Below are 19,829 nucleotides of genomic sequence, written 5' to 3'. Positions count from 1 at the left end.
CGTTTTCCCAACATAAAAATTTCATATTAAATCAGAGTATTTAGATCATAAACGGAATGTCACATACTACTTTAAAGTCATAAAATAGATATTAATAAATATCCTTCCAGGTTCAACATAATAAAAGTCTGGAAATACGCAGCGGAAATAGTTCGACATGAATAAAGTCTTGGCACGCATGCCTTATCAGAAAATCTCATAATTTGGTTCAATACTTATTCATAAAAAGTTCATAAAAGACACGTAAGGAATATATATGAAAGTAAGTCCCATCCCGTTACGTATCAGAGCACCTAGACACAAGTGAGGAGTCCACTTACGAACACTTCTAGTCTTTATTATCTGCAAGTTACCCATACGAAGGGCAACATTTTCAAGCAGAAGGGGTGAGATTTCTCAAACAATAATATTAAACATATAAATCATATAAAGTACATTCAACAACTTAAACATCATTAACATATCTTATACTCCATTAACTAGCATCATTAATCTCCTACATTAGTTATACACTTCATCTTATATCATCTTAATTATAGATGTAAACATCATCATATAACATCAATTACTAATTCATAAACATCAGCATACATCATCAAATATTAATTACAAACATCAACACATATATTAATCACAAACATCAACACATATAATGATCATAAGCATCAACATCTAACACCAAATATAATCATAAGCATCATCATGTATTTCACATAAGTATCATTATCAAAGCATATCATTTATCGAAAACAACTTCATAATTAAGTTCGTAATCAACTTCTTAAACAAACATCATCATTAAATCATCATCAAATATAAGTTATGACGACTCTACAACTTAGACAACATCTTCAACAACAACTTAGACAACTTCAACAACAACTTAGACAACTTCAATATGCATGTGGTACCACCAGGGCATTAAGCCCCCTTCGCTAAGGTCATATTTGGACCTGTCGGGCATTAAGCCCCCATCGCTAAGGTCATAAAGAACCTGTCGGGCATTAAGCCCCCATCGCTAAGGTCATATAAAACCTGTCGGGCATTAAGCCCCCATCACTGACTATGCAACGACACAATCTTCCTACAACTTGGACAACAACGTGAACATCTTATACAATTCCATTAAAATGGACAACTTCTTAAATCATGACAACTTAGACCGACTTATACATCTTCACTAAGATTCAGCAGCAACAAACAGCAACAATTGCAGCATATAACAGTGCTAGAATATCATATCATCAATAAGAAATGAATCATATCAACTTAACATCATAGAACATCATAATATTATGTATCATACAATACTCACATAATGTATTCCAACATATCAACAACAATAACCACATATACATTAATCAATTACATTCATATCAAAGTCCAAAACATTCTTCAAAAGCAAATCAAGTTTGATCAATGAGACATAAGCCAAGTACTCATAAAACACCTCAACTAAATCCCTAATACTTAAGTTGAAGTTGGGAAACCAACCATAAGTTTTTTGGACTAACTTGGGATTAGTTATTCTAAGTTTTCTGAAGACCCACTTGGACTATTTTCATCATAACTCAAAAACTATGAATCATTTTCATGTCAAACCAAAACCATTAGAAAGCTAACTCAAATATCTACAACTTTTATGTTTACACCGAAAGCTAATTCAACACGGAAAGGGGTGAAAAAGACACAAGAACGCAACAATCGAAGTTCAGACAGCACGCAACGAAAACACAACAAGCAGTCACCCATGAGGGGCTGCCTTGCTGCGCCCAGGCGTGGAAAACTGCGCCCAGGCGTGGGAAGGCAGTAGCCCACCTGCGACGCAGCTCTGTGCAGTCCCATTTTTTCGGTTTCACCGTTTCGTCCGTAAAAACCTAACCGTTACTCCGAATCCGATTCCGTTTTCGCCTACGCGTTCAATTCGACAAATCCTATCATATTTTACTGAAAAATCATATTTTTAAATCTCCAAAACAGTTTATCCTAGAATCACTTATTTCTCAAAAACACTTAAAATCACTTTTTCTCAGAATCTCAACTTTTCATCCATTCTCATGTTTCTAACCATCAAACTACTTCTAATAACATTCCTATAGGATATCTAAGGTTTGTTCATGATTCTCTCATCAATTCTACGGTTCTTCATCATCTAATCATCAAAATCGCTCATAAACCCTAATTCTTAAACTCACCGACTTCTCATCTAATCATATGTTTTAAACCTCAAAACTATTCCAATAACCATGCTACGGATTATCTAAGGACTGTTCACAGTTTCTACATCAATCTAACAATTTTTATCCATTAATCCTCAATTCTTCACTCAAAACCCTAATCCTCTTAATCTCACAAACTCTCCCCAACTTTGTTAGATGTAATCTAATGATTTACAACTTAATATTAAGCAAGATAGTCTCACCCTTACCTTAGATTATTTTTCTGAATTCCAACGGCTGCGTTCTTCGTTCTTAGGGTTCTCGCAGACTTCTCCTCTTTTCTCCTCTTTTCTCCAAAAAGCGGTCTAACGTAAAAACTATTTCTAACCCAAACTTCCTTATTTATAATACTAATCACTCTTCCTAAATCTATTTAGGCCCAATAATTTATTCTTATTTCTATTCTAACCTCCAATTCTACTTACACTAATAATTCTCATATTCTAATAAATAATAGAATAATGCCACATAATAAAATACTAACACCTCATATATATATATATATATATATATATATATATATATATAAATAAATCACATAAATAGATTCTAACTTAATAAAAATAATTAAATAAAAGGAGGGCGTTACAGTCGGTGTTGAATATCGATGTCCATTGTCCGACTCAGCCGGATCTCTTCGCTTCAGCCAGATGAAACTCACAAACGACGACGACGTGAGAACCATGTTCTCTGTCTTTGGTCAGCACAGTACTAGAGGACCGATCGAGTTGGACGCTTCGTTGGTTAGATCTGCTGAACAAATTCTGAAAAGTTTGCACCGGTCCAGGAACTACGAAGAGACCAGGGCTCTGCTGGAGGGACTAGAGGAAGAAGTTAGTTTAGATGATCCGTGATAATGTGTTATGTTTTAATTAATCGCGTGTTTTATGTTGTTTTAATTGCGTGTTAGTTATGTGTTGTTGAATTAAGCTGTTGGATTATGTTTTGAATAATATATATTATTTAAACTTTCATTATGTTTTAATTTACGTCAAAGATGTTCATTTAATAGACAAAATAACCAAAGATCTGCTTTTCGGATTATGAAATCCGGATTCACCTAGGGCGTAAGTGTGTTCCGGAAAACGAAATCTGAAATACCTCAGCATAGGATTCTTTTGTGTGATCCACATTGCACCAAGAGTTTATATGGTCCACAACATCCAAGGACCTCTATAAATACACCCTCTCCGGTTTTGAGCTTCAATACTAGCAAAACACACAAACACACCAAAGAAAACCATGCAAATTTTTGTCATCAAGCTGAGGATCTTTCTCATGCTGTCGCAAATAGATTGCTCTCTATTTGACGGAGTGATGAAGATCTTCAGCATGCTGTCAAAAATACAAACAAACACACCAAAGAGACCATGCAAATTTTTGTCATTGTGCTGAAGATCTTTCTAATGCGGTCGCAAATAGATTGCTCTCTATTTGACTGCATTATGAAGATCTTCAGCATGCTGCCAAAAAGATAGATAGATAGATAGATAGATAGATAGATAGATAGATAGATAGATAGATAGATAGATAGATAGATACAAAGCTTCTGAACTTGATCTATAGTTATGAACATCAAAAGGTTTTTGTGAGTTAGATCTTGCTGCCTGCGAGATGAATATGTCATTTGGCAAGGCAGCAGGATCTAACTCAAAGAAATCCTCTTGAAACACCTTCCCAAAATATTCATCATTTCTTTTATTATGGTTTTTTTAACTGTTTATTAGTCTTATGTTGCTTCTATTTATGTTATGTACCATTGTTCTATTTTTTTCCAAGGCATTCGCAACAAAAACGATCCAAATAAAGGGTCTGATGCAGTTTGGACTTTAAAATCCGGAACAAATTCATGCATTCCGGATCATAAAGTCCGGAAACCCTCAGTAACATTTTGGCCGGTGACGTTTCACCAAAGGTTAGGCCGGTTAGTGGAGTTTGAAAGCATTTTTTTACGGTTTTGAATGTGGAACACGTTTTATTTGACTGTAATTAAGACCTATGACTTATTTAAGGCTATAAAAAAGGCTTGGATCTTCAACATTTTCCTTCATTCTTCTTCACCTCCTTTCTTACACTTTCTTCAATTGAATTTAGTTTTTTAGGTAGCTTTTAGGAGTGTTTGTGGTGTCATGGTCATTGTTGACCGCTCATACGACCCCTGCAATTGCATTGCAGCTTATGCGGGGGTCGTATAACGGTCAACAGAGACCCTTGGCATCAAAGAAAGACACAAAATATTCATATCGTATTTGTCCGGATTTGATTTTCCAGAAGCACTAACAATCTGGTTCGGAAAACGAAATCCGGACTAGGGGTATTATTGGAATTTTTGCAGGGCGCGCGAGAAGGCAACAGGGTGGGAAAAATAATACTCTAAAAAAAATAGCTAGAACTTGAAAGGTTCAAAAGCTCAATTGAATAAGTTTCCTTAACTTTTATTTTATCTTGTCCACTTTCTTATCAATCGTAGTGTTATTTGCACGACTGTGCATATTTTACTGATCAGTTATAATCTGATGAATGTAATATTGCATTAAGAAGGGAAAAGATGGGTGCATCTGCTCCATTTTGGATTGTGTGTGGTTTCTAACTTTGTTATTTATCCATATATTGAAATTCAGTGATAATTCTAGGTCAATCGACCATCATCAAATTATATTCTTGTTGAATTATTGCCTTTGGCTAACATGAACTGCTCCAACTTTTTAGATTACAACAGTTCTATGACCAACTAAAGACGAACAGATTTTTAACTATTACATAGAATGATGCTAACAGTGACTTGAATGCATTTCATGATCGGCATGCTGCCATGCTCGATATTTTATGTCCCTTATTAATTGTTAACAATGACTTTATTCGTTATTTACCGATGTTTAGTCGTATAATTCTTCATACACTTGTAACTTACAGCATTTGTGTCATATTAATAGAACATATTGGAATGTAAATATTAGACTTGTGATGTAAAATAATACATGCACTTGTTCTCTCTTTATTACTTTCTCTGTATTTTTACTCTGTATCCCTTGTAGATTTCTAGATAACCAAATGATCATACTTTATTTTTTTTTGAGGGAAAATGATCATACTTTATTAAATGTTAACAAAAAAACCACACTATAATACTTTATCCCTCAAAAAAAAATACTTTAATAAATTTGTTTAGTTAATGCATTAATATGTTCTTCATTCTTAATAAATTTTAGAATAATTTAAGGAAAATGCTATTTATCTAGAAAAATAGCATCAAGAATTTTTCAAGACACATGTGGCAAGTTTTAATTGCATGATTTATTTGTCCACTTCCTATTTTTCAGCCACACATCCTTGAATTGTGGCAAATAGTACATTATGATTGGTTGCTCTTTATTCTTGAAGAATTCTTGATGTTTTTTTTCTAGATATATATCATTGCTCATAATTTAATATGGAGCATCCCACAAAGATTGCATATAAAGAATGAACCGTTCTCGATCATTATTAAGATAATGTGTAATATAGTTTCTGGAATTTTTTTTTGTTTCTTTGTAATATTAAAACATCCTTATAAGATCACTTAAACAATGAATAAATTTTCTTGATAATTGTTTATGAAGATTTGAGATATAGTTCATAACTAAAATTTAATATTAAAGCATCCTTGAATGATTACAAAAATTTTGATTTTAGTTTTTCATTGTTGATAGAGGTTTGTGATTGAGCTCTTGACCACAATTCAAGTATATAAGATTTATTTGATCTCATTGTAGCTATAGACTCTAATACCATCTAGAATTTTTTTTTAAGAAAACAACAATTTCATTTCCCATATTTTTTTTTTCTTCTTGAATTTGTCTTTTGGTAGAATTAGGGTGTTGTGTTCATCCAGCTATGTAAATGGATTATAATGCGCAAGGTGATTGATTATTTTATACGAGTTCAATGAATCTGAGTTTCCATTAACCTACAATGTTGACCTAAGTAAAGTTGGTTCATTTCTAAAAAAATACTGGTGAAGTCTCATTTTGGTCCTTCACAACCACCAAACCAGTTTAGTTTCGGAAAAGATAGCACAACTTTTAGCCTCTTAAAAAAAATTAACTGCGACAAATTTATCCTTTTATCAATTTTCTGCAGAATTGGTTTTTAAGGAATTGTTAAACCACAACAAGGTTTGTACGTATGGTGCTCTTCCAATCACGTGGTTGACCAAGTGTAATAAAAACAAATCTAGAAGATAGGTCCCTAACAAAAATGTTTAGAGACAATTTATATATATATATATATATATATATATATATATATATATATATATATATATATATATATATATATATATATATATTGGTATAGATTAACGAGAGGGATAAGAGAAAAGGTATAAGGAGATTTGGATCCAAAAAATATCTTTCAAAATAATATGAGCAACATATTTAGCTGATAATATTATTCTATTAATTGCATAATGATTTTGTTTTGACAAAAGTTAATGCTCGATTGATGAACGTATATACAAGTAGAAAATCTTTTCAGAAAATAAAAAGTAGAAGAATCAATAAAATTAAACCAGATCTTCTTTTTCATATACCAAATAAAAATTAGAATATTCTATGAAATTAAATCAAATCTCCTTTTTTATATAACTTGTAAAAGAAAGGTAAAAAAAAAAAAAAAAAACTTGGAATCTATAAATATCATATCAAACCTAATTGTGGATTACCAATTCTCCAATAATAGTAGGTAAAAGCACATTCTTAGAGAAAAATATTACAAAAACAAAAGATGAATAGAAACTTTGTTTTTGTTTTAACAATCTTTGTTTGTCTCGTAGTGGTTGCCTTCGGTAACCATAATGAGAAAATTAGCTCTAAGGAAGTCTCTATGCACGACTATGGGAGATATCCAACTTGGTTTTCTCTTCCTAATCGTAAGCTATACTCGGAGTTAAATACCGGACTTAAACCCAATTCAACTGTGGCTAAGGATGGTAGTGGTGAATTTACTACCGTTACTGACGCCATTAACTCATACTCGTTGAAGAATAATCGAGATAGATTTATCATCTATGTTAAGGCCGGTATCTACAGCGAGTACATTACGATTGACAAGGACAAGACTAACATTCTTTTGTACGGTGATGGACCTACGAAGACAATTATCACCGGAAACAGGAGTCTCAATGGAGGAGTGAATAAAACAATGAACACAGCCACCTTTAGTAAGTTAACTATTATCATGCTCTTTTATTCTACTACATTATTATTATTGTTGTTTGTATATACGGGTTGAACTAAATCTTGCACTCAAAGGCAGACCTAACGGTGGCAGGTAGTGGCAAAGCCATGGACAACCCTTTTTGTTGTTTTTTTTTTTAGTCATAATCCTCACAATTATTTATTTTGTTTTTATTAATATACGTAATAAATATCACATGACTATAAAAAAAGTAATAATATATGCGATTGCTATAAAAAGTATAAAACAATCCCTAAAATAAATAAAAAATATTGCATTATTATGCTATATAAAAATACGTATATTTCTTATTATTGTTTTTCTAATCAAGTACAAAATTTGTAAAATATACACAATAAAAATAAAAATAAAAGAGGGATGCTTCCCGTTAAGAAGGAATGGAGAGACCAAAAGCAAGAATCGCACCTAAATCATGAGGTGGGTGGATTTAAAATCAACGGACCATAATCATTATTCTCTTTTGTTATTTACTCTTCTGTAATAACTAGCATTATCCAAACAAAAAAAACATTAGAAATTTTGATAGAAAATGTGAAATACTCACCTACATTTAGTGATCTTTGTTTAATTGTCAGACATTTTTTTTAAATGATCAATATTAGTACTTAATTTAATTATTGTTAGAACTCAAGACCTCATTGTACCAAAAAAAAAAAAAAAAAAAAAAGAACTCAAGACCTCCAACATTTTAACTCTTAACTCAAATTAGTTGATTTTTTTTTAGTGACTCAAATTAGTTGATTGTTCTAATCCCCCAATACTCTCATTCTTTTAAATTTGCAATTCCCGAAGATAAAAAAAAACTACCACCTATTTAAAACTTTTGTTGATAACATAAGGAGTTATCATAGAGTAGAAGAGTGCATAAAGAATAATCTTGTGCAACTAAACATTTAACACAAAATAGTGAATTACAAAATATATGAAATATATATCTCTTACTGAACTGAATTTTGTGATCTTGATGAAAAATTGCAGCCACCCTTGCTGAAGACTTCATTGCCAAGTCAATTGCATTCCAAAACACTGCCGGTCATGAAGCTGGCCCATCAGTGGCTCTTCAAGTGGAAGGTGATCGTTCGGCATTCTTTGATTGTGGAATTTATGGTTACCAAGACACATTGTATGCGCACAAACAGCGCCAGTTCTACCGCAATTGTGAGATCTCTGGAACCATCGATTTCATCTTTGGCCATTCAACTACCTTAATCCAAAACTCGAAAATAATTGTGAGGAAGCCTAGTCCAGGCCATGGCAACGTCGTGGTGGCAGACGGAACAAAACAAAAGAATGCCCTAACTGGAATAGTCCTTCAAAATTGCTCGATCATGCCAGATGTTGATCTTTTACCTGATAGGTTGACAGTGAAGACTTATTTGGCAAGGCCATGGAGGCCATTTTCAAGGGCAGTATTTATTAACAATGCTATAGGTGATTTTATTCAACCAGCTGGCTATTCTGTTTGGGCTCCTAATGAAACAAACACTGCACATTGTTACTTTGCTGAGTTTGGTAACACTGGACTTGGTGCTAATACTCAAGCTAGGGAAAAATGGAGTAAAGGTGTTATTAGTAAGGATGAGGCTGCTAAATTCACTGCTGAAAATTGGCTTCAAGCTAGCACTTGGTTGCCTGCCACTGGCATTCCTTTCAGTCCTGGATTTGAGTCTTGAAATTATGCATGCATGCATATATTTATATATTAGTTTACTTTTAGTTTTTATACTTTAACTAGCATGAATAGAATTGAATTGTCACTCTTTGACATGTTTGATGAGTTTTATTTTTCTTCTTGTTACTGTTTGAGGAGTTTGATTATTTTAGTAGTAGTAATAATAATGATTATTTAGTTGATGTATCTGTGTCGTTCTTGATTAAGGTTTGAAATATTTGACTTTCATTTGAGATTTATCCTTATACATAGACCTTGCAGCATGCTGTTAATCAATGGTTTAATCTATTAATATTTCTATCAAAATTGTTTATCAATCAATGATATAACTCAACTTTGTATGACTCAACTCTATATACTATAAATAGAATAATGCTCCTCCCATCCTTGTTTAGGGGTAGCACTTGTGTGACATAGAGTTGGGTGACATATTGGCCAATCACAATGTCACAATGTTTGTGTTTCTCTCTCTTTCACAAGCATTGTGGCATTGTGATTGGTCAATGTCACCAATGTCACCCAACTCTATGTCACCCAAGTGCTATTCCCTTGTTTAGAACCACCCATGTATACACGCACACACGCATGTGCATGCACGCCCACACACAAAGATGTATACACACACTTTTGTTAATTTTTTTTTGCTCCTAATTATATATATTAAATAATTTTTTACACCAATAATAAGGTGAAAACTTAAATTGATTCTCTCTAATATGGTAAATTTGTAAAGTAATATCGATTTTCCATAAATTTATTACAACCAATTTTCTTGAATCCATAATTTATTGTACATTATTTAAAAAAAATATATATTAAACTTGTCCTGTATTTAGTGATACTGGGAGGTAGTTATTCCCTTCATTTAATCAACCATAGAGTCAGTGATCAAACTCATATTCAAAAAGTGTCATTTCAATTGTTAAAACTTGACTTTGAAACCTCGAGTGACATGGTTCGAATCTCATTTTGAACGGTTGTAATATAACCACTAATGTCAATAAAAATCCTCATTCTCAAATAATAATAAAAACTTACGTCATATAAGGATTCTTCAAAAAAAAAAAAAATAACTTATGTCATATAAGGAACCAACTGCTACAATTTATCAGAGAAATGATATTTGTACAACCATTTTTTGACAACTTTTGTGATAACTTTTTCTTATACTCGGATTATGTTTTTACTTTATCTCTCTATTACATTGGTTTTTGTGTCAATACCTCTTTTTCTTTGTAAAATTATGGTTGTCATAAAAGTTGTCAATAAAATGGTTGTTCAAATAACACAACTTTATTTATTACAACCACATAACTAAAATTTATTTCCAATCAAATTCCATAATATTGAAAATTATCAAAATTTAAAATTATCCTCTAACATACTTGGGTTGGCCTGGTGGTATTGACTTGGGATGTGGGAGTCTGCTTCTCCTTGAGTTGAGATTTCAGGTTCGATTCTCTCCGGTGCTAATTTGGGTGGGCTAATTTAGCTTCTTCAAAAAAAAAATTATCCTCTTCTAAAATTACATTGCTTAATGCAAAGAAAAAAAATCCTCTCAACTACATTAGTTTAGTTGAGTTTGACCAGTTAAGAACAACCCAAACCCAACTACGATAACGAGTGTGGGTGGGAGACGTTGTTGTCAATGTATATATAGTGTGCTCCGTATTGCACGTTTTAATAGTTTTCTTATCGCAGCAGCTCCTCCTCGTCCATGATGGACGATATTTACTGTAGTATTTATATATCTGTGTACGATATTTATATTTTGTGAGTTTCCTCCTATATTGTGTGTCTCTGTGAGCAGTGTGAAATACTTACGAATTTGAATTTTGTGATGCCATGTTATAAGATATATGAATGCAATTTTGTTTTTGTTATAAGATATATTTATTATTAATACCATCAATTTTTTTTGACAAATATTAATACCATCAATTGTTCACCACTTTCATTCCATTTCTATGGTATATAATATTATACGGAGAATATTCACGAATTAAAATGTGGTGTAATTACATTGACGAGAGTAATAACGTATATTTTTAAGATAAAATTTCCATCGAACTTACTCATTTGACACACGCACTAACAAATATCAATCAAACTAATCCTTGACTATTAAACTAAATATTTCTATAAGAATATTTTATTTAAAATGACTAATTTGATCTGCATTGAAATATATTGAGGATGATATTAGTATTTTAGATTTTCCAAGAATCAAGTGTCTATGCAACTTCAGTATTTATTTAAAAAATAAATTGTACAAACTATTAATCTAATGTGATGTTAGTAATTATATTTTATGATATACTATAGATTAATCATTTGAAATTTTCAGGGTTAAATTTGAACTCAGGAGCCTCTAATTAAGCAGAGATCCTTTATCATCTTCCAAGTGCACTTGGGTTGTGATATTAGTAATTGATGTAATTTGATTTGGTTGAGACATTAATTCAATGGTAATAGATTCTTTTACAAATTGGGATAATTTGGTGGATTTTCTAAATATTAGCGATGGAATTGTAAAAATAAAAAATAAAGTTTAGGAACCAAGAGCATATTCAAAATCTGTTTGACAAGGCCAAATAACGAATTTATGGCAGATAACTTACAGAAGTAAAATTGGTAAAATCAAAATTCAATTGTTTAGAAACAATTATTTCACATTGGCTTAAAAGATTTTTTTTTTTATCAGATTATAACATCTTTGATCAGCTACGTTTAAACACAACTTCTCTAAAAAATTTATATACCATCAATATGAGACACTACAAATTCAATACACTAACTTACAAGCTGTTTTTAAAAAATAATTACTTATTTTGAATTGCTTAAAGAGTGCACCAGGAGCACAAGTTAGCAAGACTATAATATAATAGACTTAACAGTGATCCCATAAATAGTTGTCGTGTCTTGTTTGCAAAACTGCAGTAGTGACATTTAACAAACGAGCAATTGGCATCATGAAAGAAAATAAAGCTCCATTTGTACCAAAATTAAACAAATAAAGCTAAAAGAAATGCAGCACACATCATACATGTCAAGATAATAATAAATGTATTACGCACAAGCGAGCATCTGGAGGGGAAAAAGTTTCCCTGCAAACAAATCTGTTCTACAAGCTTCAGAGTTTTCTCTGTCCAAAACAAAACAACTTATATAATAATTTATTATAAACTGATAACATTCGTTGTAAAGTGCAGAGTATGGATTCCATCGGCAACACATAACAGACACAAAGGAAATCATCATGTTTTCTTTACTCTTCTGCAGCACTGGCGGCACTGAGATCCACAGTGAGGTCTAGAACCTGTTCAAATTCACCACATTAAGAATTCAAAATCAGGAAATTAAACCACAAAACAATCGAGATTCGAGAGAAATATGATGAATGTTCTACAGATTTCCATGCTTAGCCAAAGGGCCAGACCAGGTTTCTCGTACATCCATGGGTTTACTGTTAATTTCATTGTGGGCATTTATGTAATTGAAACAACACAACATTAACTAGAATCTTTCACCCACCGACAGTCACTAGTAAATTATCAAATTTTGTGCAAATATACATTTTAATAAAAGTGTATCGGTGCATAAGAAAATGATTGAATAAAAAACAATGAAGATGATTTTATTCACAAAATACATACATCAGTGAAACTTCAAATTTTCAGCCATACAGCTGGTGTGTCAGGAATAAGAAAGATGAGGATGAAATCCAAAATTCAATGCAACTTGAAATTAACTTTGTAAAAGCAACCAAAAGATAATGATATGTTCGACTAAAACCGTTATAGCGTAACAATAGCAGTCGTCATTTGTGCACTGCCAAGTAAAATCAAGCACATAAAACTAAATTGTCACTTGGACAGAAAAGTTACCTTTCCAGTTATCAACGTATACATGTTGAGGACATCCAGTACTGTTGATTCAAAGTGAGTGGTAGCATCATAACTCTGTCAAAAAAATTAAACATTATAGTTGACTTATTGATAGCATATGCATAAATATATGTAAGATAAAGTAAACTCACTGTCGAAATAAAGCAGTTGTCTAGGGTGGGTTCATTGACTGGTTCAAATCTATCATACATATCAAAAAATATCTCATCAACAGGTCCTAGAAGGTCAATTCCAGGTTTCAGTTCAATTGCAGGCTGATCTGTCTCTGCCTCAGTTGATACAAATGCAATAAATTTTCCCTTTGGGCAAACATTGTGAGAATACGAGCAACAGAATAGGTACCTGCCCATGACAAAAAAAATAAAACAATGTAACAAGGAAAAATATAATTTATAATTAATTAGATATCAATCCTCAAATTATTATTATTTTTTTCAATTTCCAAACAATAAATTATCTTTGCATTTTGGTATACATTGTATATGGAGAATGATTGCAAATATCCATAGGCCTACCCTAACTAGAAAAGAACCTTTTATAGTATTGTTTACTAGGTTTAACAAGCAGCAACTTTGTTAGCATTACATTTGTAATATCATATATAATACAAATTTAATATTGAAATGCTGACCTAATGGTCCTATTTATGCTAATATACTAGGTCAACAGGTTAAGTGCTAGAAGCCAATAAGACCACTAACATTGTATGTTTCTGAACCATTAGAATCCTCTCTTAGTTGAGTAGAAGCAAATCAACTTTAGAAGCTGTAGAGATACTCAGTCTGGGATAGCATTGTTTTCGGAACATTAATATCGAACTTCATGACCAGTAACCACTATAACAGCCCCGGTTCTCAAAAACAGGCAAGCTATTTAACACGATTTCATCACTTTCACGTACATCTTTTCAGTTAGAGAGCTACACAAAAGCCAAAATATGAAACCATAATTCAAAAAGTCCCATGCTTATTGGACATCAGGATGGTTACCCTACAATAACATGTTCTCCATACAATAAACCCGAAACTCCATACTGGGAAACATGGCCTGTTGTAGAATTCTACAACTAGAACAGAGACAGGAGAAGGATTATTAAGGCCGAGTAGATTTGGCCTTACATCCTTCGAGAAAGGATAGTGCGGGGGGGTGGCTTGAACGTATAAATAGACTGCTTGCTCAGCTCAGCTGCAAGATCATTGACACTCCGATGGATTATCTGAGAGTGAGTCAGATAAGTCTGTGCAAACAACCATATAAATAGTTGAGCAGCTCTACAATTAGGGTACGAACAACGAATGATTTGCAAATGAACAGCACCAGGGGTTTGACAGGAGAGGGAGAGGTAATGAAGTTTGTGGTCTGTTAAACTTCCCAAAACCTAGTGATTGCAATTGACAGTGATAGTACCCAAGTAGATCAATTTGGGGAACATATCTCAATGTGTTGGCATTTAGCACTAGATCAGTTAAGTGGCAGTAACTAGAAAGCATCCAAAACACTCAATGAAAGAAAACATTCTTAACAGCTTAAGTAGAGAAAGAGGCTCCAAATAGCCATCGGTTGGACAAGAATATAATGAGCAGCACTGTCGCAATGCAAACGGGAAGAAAAGAACAAAAGAGGGCGAAGTTCCAAGAGCAGTATAATAATTTAATATTGATACATAATATAACTTATTAACCTGAAGGTCCTATTTATACTAAATAATATTTTTAAACTAGGTTGAATACTAGGCCAGTATAAGCGTATAACTAGTAGTACAAGCTCAACCCAGTTAAGCAGAACTATTAAGCTCATAACATTTCTAAACATAATGAGAATCATAATATTTTATATTGATCTTAGTATTTTAGTAGCTTAGAAATTGAACCCACCACAATCATATCAGCTTTTCAATTGAAATATAATTCAGAAACTGAATATTGAATTCTATGGCTTTGTTGAATATGGTTAAATATCTAGTCATCGCAATGTTTTGGATATCAGTTGGAATCAGATCATAAAACGATTTTCATGTATGAGTGGTCACTAAACAGTAAATACTCCCTCCTGTCTCATATATAAGCAAAAAAGCTATCTCTCACACCCTTTAAGAAAAATTGTTAACTTCGTTTAATTTTTTTAATTAAAAAAGTAAAAATAAAAAACTTCATTTTATTCTCTAAAATATGTCTCATGGGAACTTGTTTCATGGATATTAAAATACTTGTTGAAAATAAAATTTAAATTAATTAAAGCATAATTTAGGAATAATAGAATTAAATATAATTGAGTTGTCAAGTTTTGCTTATATTTGAGACCACAAAACACGACGATTTTGTTGCTTATATTCAAGACTAGAGGGAGTATCTCACTCCTTGTCGGCTGTTATGGATCGAACTCAAAGTTCTCACAAATATGGCCATTACCATCCCTAAGAAATCCAAAGTCATTGGAAGAACTTAGAATTGTATGTTAAATCACTTTTTTTAATTTTCCTAACAGCAGGAAATATTTTACGTTAGAATAGATGATGACTTACATGTCTGACTTTCGGCCCAGTTGCTTTTGTGGGAGAATAACTTGCACCGATTGGGAGTCATTGGTGTTGGGGATCGGATGGCTCATGATGGCTATTGCCCTTGCAACCTTACCAACCTTCCTCACCTGTTGAAATGGTGGAAATTTTGATTAAAACAATGTTGCGGTCTTCCATCAAGTGTCATTTCAGATATTAAAATCAGTTCAACAATTGCCACTAATTTCAATTTTTTTTTTCTAACTTCAAGTAAGGGCTAACTTCCTTTAGAAAGAAATATTGCAGTAAACTATTAGCATAGCGACTTTAGGAGAAATTTTTTTTTTCAGTTTCACTATAACCTGAACTGGTTGCAAGTAGTCAAAAATAAGAATTGATTTTTATTACCTTGTTGGTCAAGTATGATGGATCACAAACAAGTTTTTTGCACTTGGCAGTTTCCCCTTCAGACGTGACGCCAATAACCTTTCCTTGATCATCAAATTCCACCTGGAATTAAAGCAAAATAATTAGCAATTCCGAAAGAAAGAATGTAACTAGCAGATTGTTCAAATGCAAATCAAAAACACAATAATAACTATAAAGTAAGGATCGGAAGTTCCATTTGAAAGCTAGTTAACAAAATAAATAACACGTTCAACGAGTTTAAGAGACTATGGGTATGTTTGGTTTGCAGAAGAATGTTTAAGGAAAGAAAGTGAAAGGAATGAAAGTATAAGGAAAGAATGATAGTGGAAAGTAAGAAGATTTTTGTGGTTGTTTGGTATAAAAGAAAGTGAATAGAAAGTGGAAGGAAAGAATGATGTGTATATTTGTAAAAGGACAATTACATCCTTGAAAAGTATTAGCTACATGTCATTTTAAATTAAATATTTTATCTACATATTAAAATATATTTTAATTTAGATATAACAATTTAATTTATTTTTTTTACGCTGGGTGAAAATTTTTGTAAAGTATGTGTCAAAATCATAAATTGCCTAGTATGCTTGTACATGATGCAACGTTGCAACGTTTTAATGCCTTAAAAAATGGCACAGTGCTAATAATATAATCAAGGCTATTTTGGACTTTTCTCATGAAATTGGTGCCTTTGGCATGTTTCCGTTCATGGATGTGTGGAAAGGTTTTGAGTGTGGGTCCCACCTCAAAACTTTCTTTCCACACCTTTTTTATGTGTTGCCAAAGGGTGGAAAGGTACTGTATCCACAGCCTTTCTTTCCCTAGCCTTTCTTTCTTTAATCTATCTATGGATCCAAACACACCAATGTATTGGGGTTGGATTCAAATAACAGCAGTGTAAATTAAAACCAAATAACCGAGTGACTAATTTTTTACATATTAGTTAGTTCAATGCAAAGAAATTTTCACGATTCAATATTGTTTCCCGCTCAATAAAAGTCTTTGTATAAGCATTAAATTAATTCAAAGAAACTCAAAAATTAATGATTTTCTTCTAAATATGTTGAGGCTACTTTCATTCAAGATCTAGATAATAACTTTAGTCCATACATTGGACCAATCAAAACATGTTTCTACTGAAAATTTTAACTGTGAAAATGAGCCAAGTCACACATTAGTGTGAATTAGAAGAGAACAAGGGAGTGTATGTATCTATAGCATTGTATCATAGTATATCTACCTTGCATTCAGGTTTATTCAACATATATGTGCCTCCATAAACAGCGCTAAGCCGTGCAAATGCCTGTACCAATAAAAGATAAATAATTAAAAAACCATGAGCAGAACAAATCTAACACACCACATTCTCAACAGGAGATAGAGCGGACGGATTACGGATAAACAGATGTAGACAGGGATACCTGAGGAAGCTCTCCTAAACCATACAAAGGATATATGTAAGGTGATCCCCCTTGAAATCGTGCAAGAGACTCTGCATATAACTATAAGTAGGAAATATAGGCCAATGGATAAGCGCACACAATAAAGCTAAGGATCCAAATGGAATAGATGAAGCTTTCAATTAAGAACCCATAATTCAGAAAGAATAACAAGTTCAAAATTATCCAGCACACTTACCTTCATTCTCTTCACAGTGTCTAGTGCTGGCTCATTCAAGTAGCGATCATCTCTATGAAGCGCCAAAGCATGACCAATGAAGTCCACAGTGTTATCATCAAGGCCAAATTTTCTGTCATGGGTCAACAAGAAAGGCAAAATGATCTTAAACTATTCTTTCTAACCATTCACACAAAGTTATACTTTCGTTCTTAGTATAGGAACGAAGATACCTACCCTACAAATACATATGGTAATATATAAATATCATGACGTGCAAGATGAATTTGACAAGCAATTACATGTGTCGACAAACATAAATGCCAATTTATCGTAAATCACCACAAGCTTGGAATTTGAATTCATGAACGCATATTTACTCTATATATAAAACTGATAGAAGTGTTCATACAATTACATGTCACTATTGACTCTGACTGAAAAGTTAAAGAAGATACCATATTAAGGTCGAAAGACATGGTACTTAGTTCAAAACAAATTTCCAAAGGACTATACAGAGTACTAAGGCAATACAAAGGGTGGATCATTAAATTGAATCTATAAATGGAAATATAATGGAGGAAACAAGAAAAAATAAAGTGTATATTGTATACGTACGCTATCAGTTCCTTAGTAGTGACTCTTGTCAAGTCCATCCCATCATGAGTTTTAGGATCAGCCTCATTATAATCTTGAACATAAATGAAAAACTTGCGTGCACGGCGTTTTTCAAATATTCCCATAAGTGGGGACTTCAAAGCCTCCATGTCATTTGAAGGTACCTTGTGAACCTATAAAAGTGGAATTTCCCACCAAAAACGCAATCAATACATCATAAATCTAAAAGCCAAAACAGATTTCCCAATGTAATCAATGTGTAGAGCAAAAAAAAAAAAATTGAAACGTACCTTTGCTTTGTTAAAGACAAAGCTTCCATCCACAGCTTTGAAATAGAGATACTTTGTAACATCAGTATGAATGAGAACCCTCACTAATGTGCCATTGGCCATAATGAACTAAACACCCAAAAAAATTAAAAAAATAAATATTAGGTGAATGTCATGAAAATATCATATGTATCATAATAGACTGAGCTTATGTTTGATTCAGCTAGAATTGATTTTGGAGGACTAAAATTGATTTAGCCTCCGAAACCGACGTGAAGCTAGGAATTGTAGCTTGAGTCCTAACTTGATTTTTAAACTGAAATTTTTTGTTTAACTTTTTTATTCAAACATAAGCCACTTTACATTCAACTCTCACTTTTAAGTAAAATCAATTTTTGTCAACGCATAACTAAAAGATGCACCGAAATAATTAAAAACAAGAAAAGCGGAAAATAAATGAATAACCTTAGGGTTCATATCAATATTATAGTCTTTGCTAGAACCCAAATGAGGAGGAGGCTTGTCATCTCCCCTGAATTTCTTCCAGAGCTGAATCATACAAATAAATCAAATATCATTCATTAGTTTCGGATTTCAAAAATAATAAAAATAAAATAAAAAAATCAGAGAAAGTTTTTTTTACCTGAATAAGATTAAGGGAAGTGGATTCTCCTCCGTAATAATCATTTCTATCCATGTGAAGAACCTAAGCAAAAAAATAATAAAAAATCAAACACGATTTGATTGGATCTATATATGAATCGAAGAATGAAATCAGTGTTGAAGTGTTGGTTACTTTGAGGCCATCGACGGAGAGAAGACCACTGAGAATGCATTCTTTGAGACCAGTTCCCAGAACGATTACATCGTATTCTTCATCCATCTTCGATCGGAGATCGCAGTCGAAAGGGGGTTTAGGGTTTCTTCGATCTTGATTTGATTTGATTGGATTCGATCCTCAACAACAGTCTATTACAAAAACACTTTGCCTTCAGACTGCTTCTTCTACTCGGTGATAATGATGATGTAATGCAACTTAACGACACTTGTTTTACTTTTTTTTTATTTCTTTATTCTTTCTTTACTCTGTACTATCTTTTACTCTTCTCGTAATAATTGAGAAAAAAAAATTATAAATAACTAAGTCATTTTACTTTTTAATATAATATTGATTACTTTTTTTCATTTATAACTCTAATTGATAATAGTTACATCACTTTCAATTTAATATATTTTACTATGTATTTATGATAGTGGAGAATGCAACAATACTTACCATTTAAAACTATTTTTCTTTCTCCTTCATCATTTATACATTTTTCTTAGTATGAAATAAGCAAATGACTGATTTAATCCAGGACGGATAGA

At 32.4% G+C, this 19,829-nt stretch overlaps 2 protein-coding genes across 2 annotated transcripts; one reads left to right on the top strand and one right to left on the bottom strand.

Annotated features, from left to right (window-relative positions):
- Positions 1-6,983: 6,983 nt before the first annotated feature.
- Positions 6,984-9,130, top strand: LOC146933447 (pectinesterase-like). Its single transcript, XM_085708399.1, has 2 exons — positions 6,984-7,419; positions 8,436-9,130. The coding sequence occupies exons 1-2, from the start codon at positions 6,984-6,986 to the stop codon at positions 9,128-9,130; spliced, it is 1,131 nt and encodes a 376-aa protein (XP_085564525.1).
- Positions 9,131-12,176: 3,046 nt separating this feature from the next.
- Positions 12,177-19,468, bottom strand: LOC146933446 (guanosine nucleotide diphosphate dissociation inhibitor 1). The gene is made up of 13 exons (XM_085705229.1): positions 19,258-19,468; positions 19,105-19,167; positions 18,927-19,010; positions 18,483-18,590; positions 18,193-18,365; positions 17,596-17,707; positions 17,379-17,459; positions 17,198-17,260; positions 15,943-16,044; positions 15,559-15,683; positions 13,169-13,379; positions 13,017-13,091; positions 12,177-12,448 (listed from the first exon to the last, which is right to left on the bottom strand). Exons 1-13 carry the CDS (start codon positions 19,342-19,344, stop codon positions 12,398-12,400), a joined length of 1,335 nt encoding a protein of 444 aa, XP_085561355.1. The 5' UTR covers positions 19,345-19,468; the 3' UTR covers positions 12,177-12,397.
- Between the last annotated feature and the right edge of the window lie 361 nt (positions 19,469-19,829).

This window comes from Medicago sativa, chromosome 4 (genome assembly GCF_051527215.1).
Source record: "Medicago sativa cultivar Bolivia chromosome 4, Bolivia_mono, whole genome shotgun sequence".
Lineage (NCBI taxonomy): Eukaryota > Viridiplantae > Streptophyta > Magnoliopsida > Fabales > Fabaceae > Medicago > Medicago sativa.
Note: the sequence above shows the minus strand (reverse complement) of the source record. Positions and strands in the feature narration are given on the sequence as shown.

Excerpts from the sequence above, each read along its gene's own strand:
- LOC146933446 (XM_085705229.1), bottom strand. The coding sequence starts at position 19,344 with ATGGATGAAGAATACGATGTAATCGTTCTGGGAACTGGTCTCAAAGAA. Across the intron at positions 18,366-18,482 it reads TTGTCTTTAACAAAGCAAAG|GTTCACAAGGTACCTTCAAA; the intron begins GTACGTTTCAAT and ends CCACTTTTATAG. Across the intron at positions 12,449-13,016 it reads ATACGTTGATAACTGGAAAG|GTTCTAGACCTCACTGTGGA; the intron begins GTAACTTTTCTG and ends GAATTTGAACAG.
- LOC146933447 (XM_085708399.1), top strand. The coding sequence starts at position 6,984 with ATGAATAGAAACTTTGTTTTTGTTTTAACAATCTTTGTTTGTCTCGTA. Across the intron at positions 7,420-8,435 it reads AATGAACACAGCCACCTTTA|CCACCCTTGCTGAAGACTTC; the intron begins GTAAGTTAACTA and ends GAAAAATTGCAG.